We start from the raw sequence: 15,585 nt of genomic DNA, 5'->3' as shown, positions 1-15,585 counted from the left end.
CAGAAAGAGAGGGACGGAGAGATAAATGAGCAAGAGAGAAAGAAAGAAAGAAAGACAGAGACGGAAAGTGAGAGAGAGAAGGGGCTGTGGACAGGACAGGCAGCGGAGCGTCATGTGATTCTGAAGTTTCTGTCCTGTTCTTTCTGTTCCAACCAACAACCGTTCTCTCGGTGCAGACTGTTAGTTAGTTAATAGGATGGCTTCTTCTCCCATCATCATCATGGTTTTATATTTAGCTCTCCTCTCCTCTCCTCTCCTCTCCTCTCCTCTCCTCTCCTCTCCTCTCCTCTCCTCTCCTCTCCTCTCCTCTCCTCTCCTCTCCTCTCCTCTCCTCTCCTCTCCTCTCCTCTCCTCTCCTCTCCTCTCCTCTCCTCTGCTCTGCTCTGCTCTTCTCTCCCTTTGTTCAAACTGCCCCACTTCCACTTTTAGGTCATGTTGTGTGTGTGTGACTGTGTATCTCTCTTTGTGTGTGTGCGTGTATCTCTGTGTGTGTGTGCGTGCGTGCGTGCGTGTGTAAGCACAACAAATGAGTGAGACAAAGCTCCGTTCATTTGATTCACAGAGACACTGGATAGTCCGCTCCTATTCTCCGCTAAGACTCTTAACACTAGAGACCATGGTTTCTGACTGTATGTGTCCCTCCCCATACTGGAAGGCTGATTATGCAGGGAACTGAGCACAGAACTCAACATCCATATGAACAGTAAACCCCCGTTGGCTATGATTTTTATCTGCACTGTCCAAAACCTTTACTTACGCAGCAAGGAATAAAACCCACGAGCAGTTCTGCCAACACATCTCACACTGTGGGTTCTGCTAACACATCTCACACTGTGGGTTCTGCTAACACATCTCACACTGTGGGTTCTGCCAACACATCTCACACTGTGGGTTCTGCCAACACATCTCACACTGTGGGTTCTGCTAACACATCTCACACTGTGGGTTCTGCTAACACATCTCACACTGTGGGTTCTGCTAACACATCTCACACTTTGGGTTCTGCTAACACATCTCACACTGTGGGTTCTGCTAACACATCTCACACTGTGGGTTCTGCTAACACATCTCACACTGAGGGTTCTGCTAACACATCTCACACTGTGGGTTCTGCTAACACATCTCACACTGTGGGTTCTGCTAACACATCTCACACTGTGGGTTCTGCTAACACATCTCACACTGTGGGTTCTGCTAACACATCTCACACTGTGGGTTCTGCCAACACATCTCACACTGGGTTCTGCCAACACATCTCACACTGTGGGTTCTGCTAACACATCTCACACTGTGGGTTCTGCCAACACATCTCACACTGTGGGTTCTGCTAACACATCTCACACTGTGGGTTCTGCCAACACATCTCACACTGTGGGTTCTGCTAACACATCTCACACTGTGGGTTCTGCTAACACATCTCACACTGTGGGTTCTGCTAACACATCTCACACTGTGGGTTCTGCTAACACATCTCACACTGTGGGTTCTGCTAACACATCTCACACTGTGGGTTCTGTTAACACATCTCACACTGTGGGTTCTGCTAACACATCTCACACTGTGGGTTCTGCTAACACATCTCACACTGTGGGTTCTGTTAACACATCTCACACTGTGGGTTCTGCTAACACATCTCACACTGTGGGTTCTGCTAACACATCTCACACTGTGGGTTCTGCTAACACATCTCACACTGTGGGTTCTGTTAACACATCTCACCCTGTGGGTTCTGCTAACACATCTCACACTGTGGGTTCTGCTAACACATCTCACACTGTGGGTTCTGCTAACACATCTCACACTGTGGGTTCTGCTAACACATCTCACACTGTGGGTTCTGCTAACTCATCTCACACTGTGGGTTCTGCTAAAACATCTCACACTGAGGGTTCTGCTAACACATCTCACACTGTGGGTTCTGTTAAAACATCTCACACTGTGGGTTCTGCTAACACATTCACACTGTGGGTTCTGCTAACACATCTCACACTGTGGGTTCTGCTAACACATCTCACACTGTGGGTTCTGCTAACACATCTCACACTGTGGGTTCTGCTAACACATCTCACACTGTGGGTTCTGCTAACACATCTCACACTGTGGGTTCTGCTAACACATCTCACACTGAGGGTTCTGCTAACACATCTCACACCGTGGGTTCTGCTAACACATCTCACACCGTGGGTTCTGCTAACACATCTCACACTGTGGGTTCTGCTAACACATCTCACACTGTGGGTTCTGCTAACACATCTCACACTGTGGGTTCTGCTAACACATCTCACACTGTGGGTTCTGATAACACATCTCACACTGTGGGTTCTGATAACACATCTCACACTGTGGGTTCTGCCAACACATCTCACACTGTGGGTTCTGCTAACACATCTCACACTGTGGGTTCTGTTAACACATCTCACACTGTGGGTTCTGCTAACACATCTCACACTGAGGGTTCTGCTAACACATCTCACACTGTGGGTTCTGCTAACACATCTCACACTGTGGGTTCTGCTAACACATCTCACACTGTGGGTTCTGCTAACACATCTCACACTGTGGGTTCTGCTAACACATCTCACACTGTGGGTTCTGCTAACACATCTCACACTGTGGGTTCTGCTAACACATCTCACACTGTGGGTTCTGCTAACACATCTCACACTGTGGGTTCTGCTAACACATCTCACACTGTGGGTTCTGCTAACACATCTCACACTGTGGGTTCTGCTAACACATCTCACACTGAGGGTTCTGCTAACACATCTCACACTGTGGGTTCTGCTAACACATCTCACACTGTGGGTTCTGCTAACACATCTCACACTGTGGGTTCTGCTAACACATCTCACACTGTGGGTTCTGCTAACACATCTCACACTGTGGGTTCTGCTAACACATCTCACACTGTGGGTTCTGCTAACACATCTCACACTGTGGGTTCTGCTAACACATCTCACACTGTGGGTTCTGCTAACACATCTCACACTGTGGGTTCTGCTAACACATCTCACACTGTGGGTTCTGCTAACACATCTCACACTGTAACACATCTCACACTGTGGGTTCTGCTAACACATCTCACACTGAGGGTTCTGCTAACACATCTCACACTGTGGGTTCTGCTAACACATCTCACACTGTGGGTTCTGCTAACACATCTCACACTGTGGGTTCTGCTAACACATCTCACACTGTGGGTTCTGCTAACACATCTCACACTGTGGGTTCTGCTAACACATCTCACACTGTGGGTTCTGCTAACACATCTCACACTGTGGGTTCTGCTAACACATCTCACACTGTGGGTTCTGCCAACACATCTCACACTGTGGGTTCTGCTAACACATCTCACACTGTGGGTTCTGTTAACACATCTCACACTGTGGGTTCTGCTAACACATCTCACACTGTGGGTTCTGCTAACACATCTCACACTGTGGGTTCTGCTAACACATCTCACACTGTGGGTTCTGCTAACACATCTCACACTGTGGGTTCTGCTAACACATCTCACACTGTGGGTTCTGCTAACACATCTCACACTGTGGGTTCTGCTAACACATCTCACACTGTGGGTTCTGTTAACACATCTCACACTGTGGGTTCTGCTAACACATCTCACACTGTGGGTTCTGCTAACACATCTCACACTGTGGGTTCTGCTAACACATCTCACACTGTGGGTTCTGCTAACACATCTCACACTGTGGGTTCTGCCTAACACATCTCACACTGTGGGTTCTGCTAACACATCTCACACTGTGGGTTCTGCCAACACATCTCACACTGTGGGTTCTGCTAACACATCTCACACTGTGGGTTCTGTTAACACATCTCACACTGTGGGTTCTGCTAACACATCTCACACTGAGGGTTCTGCTAACACATCTCACACTGTGGGTTCTGCTAACACATCTCACACTGTGGGTTCTGCTAACACATCTCACACTGTGGGGCTAACACATCTCACACTGCTAACACATCTCACACTGTGGGTTCTGCTAACACATCTCACACTGTGGGTTCTGCTAACACATCTCACACTGTGGGTTCTGCTAACACATCTCACACTGTGGGTTCTGCTAACACATCTCACACTGTGGGTTCTGCTAACACATCTCACACTGTGGGTTCTGCTAACACATCTCACACTGTGGGTTCTGCTAACACATCTCACACTGTGGGTTCTGCTAACACATCTCACACTGTGGGTTCTGTTAACACATCTCACACTGTGGGTTCTGCTAACACATCTCACACTGTGGGTTCTGCTAACACATCTCACACTGTGGGTTCTGTTAACACATCTCACACTGTGGGTTCTGCTAACACATCTCACACTGTGGGTTCTGCTAACACATCTCACACTGTGGGTTCTGCTAACACATCTCACACTGTGGGTTCTGTTAACACATCTCACACTGTGGGTTCTGCTAACACATCTCACACTGTGGGTTCTGCTAACACATCTCACACTGTGGGTTCTGCTAACACATCTCACACTGTGGATTCTGCTAACACATCTCACACTGTGGGTTCTGCTAACACATCTCACACTGTGGGTTCTGCTAACACATCTCATACGGTGGGTTCTGCTAACACATTCACACTGTGGGTTCTGCTAACACATCTCACACTGTGGGTTCTGCTAACACATCTCACACTGTGGGTTCTGCTAACACATCTCACACTGTGGGTTCTGCTAACACATCTCACACTGTGGGTTCTGCTAACACATCTCACACTGTGGGTTCTGCTAACACATCTCACACTGAGGGTTCTGCTAACACATCTCACACTGTGGGTTCTGCTAACACATCTCACACTGTGGGTTCTGCTAACACATCTCACACTGTGGGTTCTGCTAACACATCTCACACTGTGGGTTCTGCTAACACATCTCACACTGTGGGTTCTGATAACACATCTCACACTGTGGGTTCTGCTAACACATCTCACACTGTGGGTTCTGCCAACACATCTCACACTGTGGGTTCTGCTAACACATCTCACACTGTGGGTTCTGTTAACACATCTCACACTGTGGGTTCTGCTAACACATCTCACACTGTGGGTTCTGCTAACACATCTCACACTGTGGGTTCTGCTAACACATCTCACACTGTGGGTTCTGCTAACACATCTCACACTGTGGGTTCTGCTAACACATCTCACACTGTGGGTTCTGTTAACACATCTCACACTGTGGGTTCTGCTAACACATCTCACACTGTGGGTTCTGCTAACACATCTCACACTGTGGGTTCTGCTAACACATCTCACACTGTGGGTTCTGTTAACACATCTCACACTGTGGGTTCTGCTAACATATCTCACACTGTGGGTTCTGCTAACACATCTCACACTGTGGGTTCTGCTAACACATCTCACACTGTGGGTTCTGCTAACACATCTCACACTGTGGGTTCTGCTAACACATCTCACACTGTGGGTTCTGCTAACACATCTCACACTGTGGGTTCTGTTAACACATCTCACACTGTGGGTTCTGCTAACACATTCACACTGTGGGTTCTGCTAACACATCTCACACTGTGGGTTCTGTTAACACATCTCACACTGTGGGTTCTGCTAACATATCTCACACTGTGGGTTCTGCTAACACATCTCACACTGTGGGTTCTGCTAACACATCTCACACTGTGGGTTCTGTTAACACATCTCACACTGTGGGTTCTGCTAACACATCTCACACTGTGGGTTCTGCTAACACATCTCACACTGTGGGTTCTGCTAACACATCTCACACTGTGGGTTCTGCTAACACATCTCACACTGTGGGTTCTGCTAACACATCTCACACTGTGGGTTCTGCTAACACATCTCACACTGTGGGTTCTGCTAACACATCTCACACTGTGGGTTCTGCCAACACATCTCACACTGTGGGTTCTGACAACACATCTCACACTGTGGGTTATGCTAACACATCTCACACTGTGGGTTCTGCCAACACATCTCACACTGTGGGTTCTGCTAACACATAAAAAGGAAATGTTAGCTATGTTTTACTTTTGTGGTTAGGACACCTTATTATAAGGAAGTAATTGCAGGCAATTACAAGTAGTTTGGATTAGAGCAAGATTATATAATCTGGCCTCGTGAGACTAACTAGAATAACTCAGTCTTTCTCCCCTCTCAGGGCACAGTTGGTGTTCTCCCCACCAGACTAACTAGTCTTTCTCCTCTCAGGGCACGGTTGATGTTCTCCCCACCAGACTAACTAGTCTTTCTCCCCTCTCAGGGCACTGTTGGTGGTCTCCCCACCAGACTAACTAGTCTTTCTCCTCTCAGGGCACGGTTGGTGGTCTCCCCACCAGACTAACTAGTCTTTCTCCTCTCAGGGCACGGTTGGTGGTCTCCCCACCAGACTAACTAGTCTTTCTCCCCTCTCAGGGCACAGTTGGTGTTCTCCACACCAGACTAACTAGTCTTTCTCCTCTCTCAGGGCACAGTTGGTGGTCTCCCCACCAGACTAACTAGTCTTTCTCCTCTCAGGGCACGGTTGGTGTTCTCCCCACCAGACTAACTAGTCTTTCTCCCCTCTCAGGGCACGGTTGGTGGTCTCCCCACCAGACTAGCTAGTCTTTCTCCTCTCAGGGCACGGTTGGTGTTCTCCCCACCAGACTAACTAGTCTTTCTCCTCTCAGGGCACGGTTGGTGGTCTCCCCACCAGACTAACTAGTCTTTCTCCTCTCAGGGCACGGTTGGTGGTCTCCCCACCAGACTAACTAGTCTTTCTCCCCTCTCAGGGCACGGTTGGTGGTCTCCCCACCAGACTAACTAGTCTTTCTCCTCTCAGGGCACGGTTGGTGGTCTCCCCACCAGACTAACTAGTCTTTCTCCTCTCAGGGCACAGTTGGTGGTCTCCCCACCAGACTAACTAGTCTTTCCCCTCTCAGGGCACGGTTGGTGGTCTCCCCACCAGACTAACTAGTCTTTCTCCTCTCAGGGCACAGTTGGTGGTCTCCCCACCAGACTAACTAGTCTTTCCCCTCTCAGGGCACGGTTGGTGTTCTCCCCACCAGACTAACTAGTCTTTCTCCCCTCTCAGGGCACGGTTGGTGGTCTCCCCACCAGACTAACTAGTCTTTCTCCTCTCAGGGCACGGTTGGTCGTCTCCCCACCAGACTAACTAGTCTTTCTCCCCTCTCAGGGCACGGTTGGTCGTCTCCCCACCAGCGAGTCAACCCCGGTAACAGGCTACCTGTCCTGTGTTCAGAAACCAGAGGCTGTGGTCCACGCCATGAAGGTACGACAACTTCACATTATCTCTCACAGCACATCAACTACAACAACATCAGCTCTCCTCATGATAATTCTACAACAGCCATATGCAACAGGCAGACCCCAGGCCAGATCCGGACCCAGAACGAGGTCAATACGGACGTTGGGTCCCAAAATTTGTTTTTTTTAAATAATGGAATTCGGTCGGGATTCGACTCATAGTGTCATATGAACACACATAAAACATGAAAAACGTGTAGAATTGCAGGTTATTAGCTTTAAAACTGCATTTATTTCTTTCCAACAAGACGGCTGTGAACAGTCTGAACAGTTTGGGGTCACATGGGTTGTGAGGTGGGGGTTTGTTTCTACGCCGATAAATTACAATATCCATCCGGACTTTTGTCACCTAGGACATTTGTGTAACCGGGCCTTCTCAAAAAATGAGTATCCCTGCTCTACAATCTCAATGTCGCAGATAAAACACCAATGTCTGAGCAGGCTGGAACCCCACAGTGACAACACAGGTATCTTTTGGTAATCACTACGGCAACAGCTTCCATGGAACGACACAATATTTACATATTTACAGTTATTCAGAAAATAAGCGAAAGGAATTAAACAACAATATGTACATAACAGATGCTTTAAACAGCGAATCACATGTATTCACTAACTTGGTTTGATGATCATAAATGCCTGATTGTACCAGGTGTTGGAGGTGCACGAGAACCTGGATAAGAAGCAGGTCCCAGAGGACTACGAGGAGGATCTGAGTGAGAAGGAAAAAGCCATCGTTAGAGAGATGTGTAACGTAAGTAGTTGTATAACCCCGAATGCTGATTATACCACGGGTATGACAAAACATGTGTTTTTACTGCTCTAATTACGTTGGTAACCAGTTTATAATAGCAGGGACTTGTGGGGGACTTGGCCTCAGGGACTTGTGGTATATTGCCAATATACCACGGCTAAGGGCTGTGTCCAGGCACTCCGCGTTGCGTCGTACATAAGAACAGCCCTTAGCCGTGGTATATTGGTGTAATGCTCCGGGTGTCGTGGGTGTGGAGTCAAACGCAGGAGACAGAAAGTGCAATGCTGTGCGTCTTTAATAGCACCAACGCACCACAGGGTGCTCACAATAGTAACGGCCCCAAACACAGGGAATGAAAATGTACAACGGAAAATGCACGACCAGGCACTAACACGTACCTCTACAACAGAGCCGAAGGTTACACTGAAATAATCCCGCACAACAACCAGGCGGGCCGGCTGTCTAATAAAGACAAACTAATCATTCATAAACAGGTGCTACCAATAAACATACAAGGAGGGGGAGGAAAGACAATCAGTGTCAGCTAATAGGCCGGTGACGAAGACCGCCGAGCGCCACCCGCCCGGGAAGGGAAACCACCCTCGGTCGGACTCGTGACAATTGGCCATATACCACACCCCCTCTGGCCTTATTGCTTAAGTACTGTACCAGTCAAAAGTTTGGACACACCTACTCATTCAAGGGTTTTTCTTACATTTATTTACTATTTTCTACACTGTAGAATAATAGTTAAGACATTAAAACTATAACACATATGGAATCATGTGTAGTTGCTCTTTAATTAAGTTGCACACCTAGCAAGAGACAATTTGGCTTGCAGTGTTTCTGTAATGTCCAATGTAGGCCTACAGTATGTGACGGCAAAGTTTTCAAAAACAAATTTCCTCCCGATTGACACCACTCATCATGCTATCATTCTGCCTACTTTGCAGTCAACATTTAATGGGGAAGGTTTTTATTTTAGAAAGTCTTTAGAAACACAACACGATGACTGAATTGCACATTGCAAAGATTAAAACCAAGATTTTTGACCTTTTGCAATGCCTGGTTTACATACCCATGTTTTGCCTTAGTTAGCATTTACTGGTAGATATAAGTTGAAACGCCTTTCCTACCTACCCTACCGGCTACCGGTGTCATTATTCTGAGAGCTGCATGCTCTTGCTGCCTGATATTCCTCTGAAACTAGACTATATTTCACTTTGTGTAGGCTACTTTGTGGATGATTTCTCTATTGTACTGCATAATTGATACAGAGTGTATCTCCACTACACTACATTCATAAGCATCAAGAATACGCAATGCCCACTGCATACAGCCTCCACTACACCACTGGTTGCTCCTCTGTGTCTGTGTCCCATCGTGGAGCGGTGTTCTAGTTGGAATATTTTATAAGAGGGTCTCGCAGCCCAACTGTCAGAGCAATTCATCTCTCTGAGCAGGCAGGGAAAAGAGCAGAGCACCCCTCCTCTCCTCTTCTCTGCTTCTTCCCTCCATTATTAAAAAAATGCCTACTGATTAGAGACAGAGAGAGACACAGAGAGAGAAAGAGACACAGAGAGACAGAGAGAGACACAGAGAGAGAAAGAGACACAGAGAGACAGAGAGAGACACAGAGAGACACAGAGAGAGAGAGAAAGAGACACAGAGAGACAGAGAGAGACACAGAGAGACACAGAGAGACACAGTGAGAGAGAGAGACAGAGAGAGACCGAGAGAGACACAGAGAGAGAGAGAAAGAGACACAGAGAGACAGAGAGAGACACAGAGAGACAGAGAGACACAGTCAGAGAGAGAGACACAGAGAGACCGAGAGAGACACAGAGAGAGAAAGAGACACAGAGAGACAGAGAGAGACACAGAGAGACACAGAGAGAGAGAGAAAGAGACACAGAGAGACAGAGAGAGACACAGAGAGACACAGAGAGACACAGTGAGAGAGAGAGACAGAGAGAGACCGAGAGAGACACAGAGAGAGAGAGAAAGAGACACAGAGAGACAGAGAGAGACACAGAGAGACAGAGAGACACAGTCAGAGAGAGAGACACAGAGAGACCGAGAGAGACACAGAGAGAGAAAGAGACACAGAGAGACAGAGAGAGACACAGAGAGACAGAGAGACACAGTCAGAGAGAGAGACACAGAGAGACCGAGAGAGACACAGAGAGAGAGAGAAAGAGACACAGAGAGACACAGAGAGACACAGAGAGACAGAGAGACACAGTGAGAGAGAGAGACAGAGAGAGACACAGAGAGTGAGAGAAAGAGACACAGGGAGAGAGAGCGAGAGAGACAGAGAGAGACACAGAGAAAGAGAGACACACACAGAGAGAGAGACACAGAGAGAGACACAGAGAGACAGCTAGTCTACCGGCCCCTACATAGGTATGTTGCCAACCTGATCTCATAGTTTCACTTTGGAATTTGCCGTATTATGGATGAAAGTACTTTTTTTTTTTAAGCATTAATTCCGCACGGTTACAGGGTTAATTCCGCATGGTTACAGGGTTAATTCTGTGTGGTTATAGGGTTAATTCCGCATGGTTACAGGGTTAATTCTGTGTGGTTATAGGGTTAATTCCGCATGGTTACAGGGTTAATTCTGTGTGGTTATAGGGTTAATTCCGCATGGTTACAGGGTTAATTCTGTGTGGTTACAGGGTTAATTCCACATGGTTACAGGGTTAATTCCGCACGGTTACAGGGTTAATTCCGCATGGTTACAGGGTTAATTCTGTGTGGTTACAGGGTTAATTCCGCATGGTTACAGGGTTAATTCTGTGTGGTTACAGGGTTAATTCCACATGGTTACAGGGTTAATTCTGTGTGGTTACAGGGTTAATTCCGCATGGTTACAGGGTTAATTCTGTGTGGTTACAGGGTTAATTCCGCATGGTTACAGGGTTAATTCTGTGTGGTTACAGGGTTAATTCCGCATGGTTACAGGGTTAATTCCGCATGGTTACAGGGTTAATTCCGCATGGTTACAGGGTTAATTCTGTGTGGTTATAGGGTTAATTCTGTGTGGTTATAGGGTTAATTCCGCATGGTTACAGGGTTAATTCTGTGTGGTTACAGGGTTAATTCCGCATGGTTACAGGGTTAATTCTGTGTGGTTATAGGGTTAATTCCGCATGGTTACAGGGTTAATTCCACGTGGTTACAGGGTTAATTCCACGTGGTTACAGGGATAATTCCACGTGGTTACAGGGTTAATTTTGTGTAGTTACAGGGTTAATTCTGTGGTGACAGGGTTAATTCCACTTGGTAACAGGGTTAATTCCACTTGGTAACAGGGTTAATTCCACTTGGTAACAGGGTTAATTCCACGTGGTTACAGGGTTAATTCCATGTGGTTACAGGGTTAATTCCACTTGGTAACAGGGTTAATTCCACTTGGTAACAGGGTTAATTCCACATGATTACAGGGTTAATTCCATGTGGTTACAGGGTTAATTCCACTTGGTAACAGGGTTAATTCCACTTGGTAACAGGGTTAATTCCACTTGGTAACAGGGTTAATTCCACATGGTTACATGGTTAATTCCACATGGTTACAGGGTTAAAACGGTAACAACTCAAAGGGTTAAGTTTAGGTTTTCATTCCGAGGGGTTAATGTAAGGGCTATGGGTTGGGGATAATATTTAACCAAATAATTCAAAACAATGGGCTGTTTCCATCAAATATTATTAAGTCCTCTCCCTGCTTGCTAGAGCATTATGAGCTGCGCGCTCTGGCTCCGAGCCTTATGAGTTTCACCCAGTGCTGTGCCATGGTTTTTGGGGGCGAGGAGAGGGAGGTGAAAGCTGAGGAAGGCATATATATCCACGTCCTCAGGGCCTATTCAAAAGTTTCTAGGGACCAGACTGATGTGGCAGGATAGGAATCTGGGGAGCTTCACAACACCTGTGTTATCTAGGGGGCCCTGTGTCCTGTATTATCTATGGGGGCCTGGGTCCTGTATTATCTATGGGGGCCTGGGTCCTGTATTATCTATGGGGGCCTGGGTCCTGTATTATCTATGGGGCCCTGTGTCCTGTATTGTCTATGGGGCCCTGGGTCCTGTATTATCTATGAGGCCCTGTGTCCTGTATTATCTATCTATTATCTATTATCTAGACCAAGTGAGGACAGAGAGATTCCACTGGTGGTTGAGTTAGTGAAAGACCAAGTGAGGACAGAGATTCCACTGGGGGTTTAGTTAGTGAAAGACCAAGTGAGGACAGAGAGATTCCACCGGGGGTTTAGTTAGTGAAAGACCAAGTGAGGACAGAGATTCCACCGGGGGTTTAGTTAGTGAAAGACCAATTGAGGACAGAGAGATTCCACCGGGGGTTTAGTTAGTGAAAGACCAATTGAGGACAGAGAGATTCCACCGAGGGTTTAGTTAGTGAAAGACCAAGTGAGGACAGAGAGATTCCACCGGGGGTTCAGTTAGTGAAAGACCAAGTGAGGACAGAGATGCTTTTCCTGCACATAGTGTTTTGGGGGCATCAACATCAAAATGATTGAATTTCAGCTTCTGTGTATAAAAAAAGGTTGCATAACATAACTTATTTGTTTGTTTTCTTTTTATGTGTGTGCGTGCGTACGTGTGTGTGCGTACGTGTGTGAGCAGGTGGTGTGGAGAAAGCTGGGCGACGTGGCAGGATCTAAGCCGTCTATCAGACAGCATCTCTCTGGTAACCAGTTCAAAGGCCCCATGTAGTCCATAGCAACCAGAGAGGGAGAAAGAGAGAGAGAGAGTCCTTCCTACATGCTCCCCATTCCTACTACCCATAACACCATTCTCCCGCTGACTATAGGTCCCATCACCCACCATTCTCCTGGGATATGTGACTGGATATTATACGACCCATCCCATTCCTACTACCTACACTACCCATAACACCATTCTCCCGCTGACTATAGGTCCCATCACCCACCATTCTCCTGGGATATGTGACTGGATATTATACGACCCATCCCATTCCTACTACCTACACTACCCATAACACCATTCTCCCGCTGACTATAGGTCCCATCACCCACCATTCTCCTGGGATATGTGACTGGATATTATACGACCCAGGAAAACCACAGAATGGACCTCTCCATCTCTCCCTCACCACTAATCAACTCCCCATACACACACATTTAGTTTGAACTTCCAGTGTTGTTGATAACTGGCAGCTAGTTTCACTGATTTGCCACTTTCCTTGTATTACAGATTTTAGGTTTATAGTTAGACAGGCTTACACTTTACACAGTGCTGATGACTATTACAGACCAAACTCTCATGTTGTTTTGTTTTATGCTAAAAAAAAAGAAAGAAACTCAGATGAGAGCTATAGGATCTCTAGGATGTTACAGTGACGCTGTCATAATGTCAGACATGGTTACATTTTGGGTTACAAGTGTCTCGTATGGACAATTCTAGGATCAGCTTCATCCACCTTCAATCCTGATCTTGAGCCTTTAGAGGTAATGTACAGAACTGACTGTGGAGCAGTGTCCAGGAGCAATGTCACCCCACTCCTTCATAGTACTTCCCAATAAAAAAAAAACAGCTAGCTCCTCTGTTAGTTGTGCTTTGCCTTTATCTGGTTGATTAGCATAATTAGCATTAGCTAATGCTAGCCTTAGCGTAATTAGCCTTAGCTAATGCTAGCTTTAGCATAATTAGCATTAGCTAATGCTTGCCTTAGCAGAATTAGCATTAGCATCCAAAGTGTTAATACGTGATACCCATTGTGATATGATACATAGCACCCTATGCTCATAAGAGAAGTCTATTATTAATACAGTACTATTATAGAGATCACTTTTAAAACTAGTGTAAAATATGTAAACGAAAAAAAAACATAGCACTGCATTGTTGTTGTTATCGTTTATTTTGAGCTTTTTGTTTTTTATTATTATTCTAGCGTGGCCATGTGTTATAAACGGACTGTTTTGTGGGTTTTATGTTTTACAAAAGCACACAACTGAACAGGGTTCTTTCTAAGGTAACCACTCATCTTTTTACTGTAGTTCGTTGAAACAAACGATTACTTCATCTCCTCTGTAAACGTATCAAGGCCATTTTAATTTGTTTTATTTTTTATGTACAAGGTTATGTCTGCTCTAAGACAATCATGTTTCTCAGGTTGGGAAATAACGAGAGCTTTTCCCCCGACCCTGTGGCTCCTCTGTGGATATCGTGGGGATTCTTTGTTGACGTTGGGTCAGGCTGCCTGTGTGTACTGACGTTCTCTGTAACAGACTGATGACACCTGGTTACTACAGGGTTGGAGACTGCTGAACACATTGTATTCCATTCATTTCATATGAAATAATACGTTTCATGACAGAATGTTTCAGAAACGTTCTCTTTACTGTCATAAAGGACAGGTCAGACTAATTTGGCTATTTTTTGTTCATCAATAACTATTGCATTAATCAAACCGCTGTACAACACAGTATTTTAATTGAAAGCTAAGAAAGTTGTCAAATAAATGGAATGCTTTTCATTTCAATTAGCATAATATGACTGTGTTTTTAGTCATGGTGGATACAGCAGATGAGTTTCAGCAGTGGACTGTGCATGTTTTGTAGAAAATGATTTCTGTTGGAATGTGAGAAAGAGCAAGTCTTCCCCTTAAATGTTTTTGGATACAGCTAAGTTTTAAAGAGTTATAATGATGTCAGATGAAATAATAAGTACTGTTATGATCAAACTGTTCAAGGCTATTTATTGCCAGGTGTTTCGATAAAAAAAAATGGGGAGAGCTATCCAATAATAGGGCTGTCGTGATTGGCCAGTTTAAGATTTTGACCTATCAGGAGATTTTGATTGGGCAATTGGTAATGATTGACAGCTCAAGCTCTCCTGGCTCTAGTATTAGTTTTTCCAAATTAGAACGTTGAGGCTTCTGACCGTACATTCTTACGATTCGTCCTCCTCGGGTTCTCTCTAATAGGATCTACTACAACAACAAAAAAGAACATGAAAGTATGGATTTTCAAAAAGTGTCCTTTTTTTTCTAGGAACAACTGATTTGAAGCTATGATGATATAATGATATAATGTTATAACGATATAATGCTTTTCAGTCTGGCATTTTGATTTGAGATGTGCCACATTTTTCTCTGCATGGGATTTTGAGTTGGAACCTGTGTTTTGAACTTTGTTGTATTTTTTCTAATTCTGTATATATTTGTGCCCAACTAGAAGTCATGATGCTCCTAGAACCTAGTCTGCGTCTCAAAATAGCAATATATTCCCTAGTGCACTACTTTTGACCACTGCCTTGTGCTGACCCTGGTCATATGCATTGTGCTATATAGGGAATAGGTTGTTATTTCAGACACAGACCCTACAGTGTTTAATGCAAACTATTCCTATAGCAACTAGCATGAATGTAAACATTTTTTTTTTCCCCCCATGAATTTCGCTGAGATCAGACAAATATGTGTAGGTGATAGTTAACAAAACAAAAACAGTAATTTAACTAGGTCACTTTTAGATGATTTTTTTA

At 45.4% G+C, this 15,585-nt stretch overlaps 1 protein-coding gene across 2 annotated transcripts in view; it reads left to right on the top strand.

The window, feature by feature from the left end:
• LOC139414920 (coiled-coil domain-containing protein 85C-B-like) overlaps positions 1 to 13,633 on the top strand; it is a 91,012-nt gene extending 77,379 nt beyond the window's left edge. For both annotated transcript variants that reach the window (XM_071162545.1, XM_071162544.1), the window contains exons 4-6: positions 7,181 to 7,276; positions 7,964 to 8,065; positions 12,706 to 13,633. In XM_071162545.1, the coding sequence (XP_071018646.1) occupies positions 7,181 to 7,276; positions 7,964 to 8,065; positions 12,706 to 12,795 (288 nt within the window). In that variant the 3' untranslated portion in view covers positions 12,796 to 13,633. The remainder of the gene's footprint in view (positions 1 to 7,180; positions 7,277 to 7,963; positions 8,066 to 12,705) is intronic.
• The last annotated feature ends 1,952 nt before the right edge of the window (positions 13,634 to 15,585 follow it).

This window comes from Oncorhynchus clarkii, chromosome 8 (genome assembly GCF_045791955.1).
Source record: "Oncorhynchus clarkii lewisi isolate Uvic-CL-2024 chromosome 8, UVic_Ocla_1.0, whole genome shotgun sequence".
NCBI lineage: Eukaryota > Metazoa > Chordata > Actinopteri > Salmoniformes > Salmonidae > Oncorhynchus > Oncorhynchus clarkii.
The sequence above is the reverse complement of the archived record's forward strand: the minus strand, read 5'-3'. Positions and strand labels throughout refer to the sequence as shown.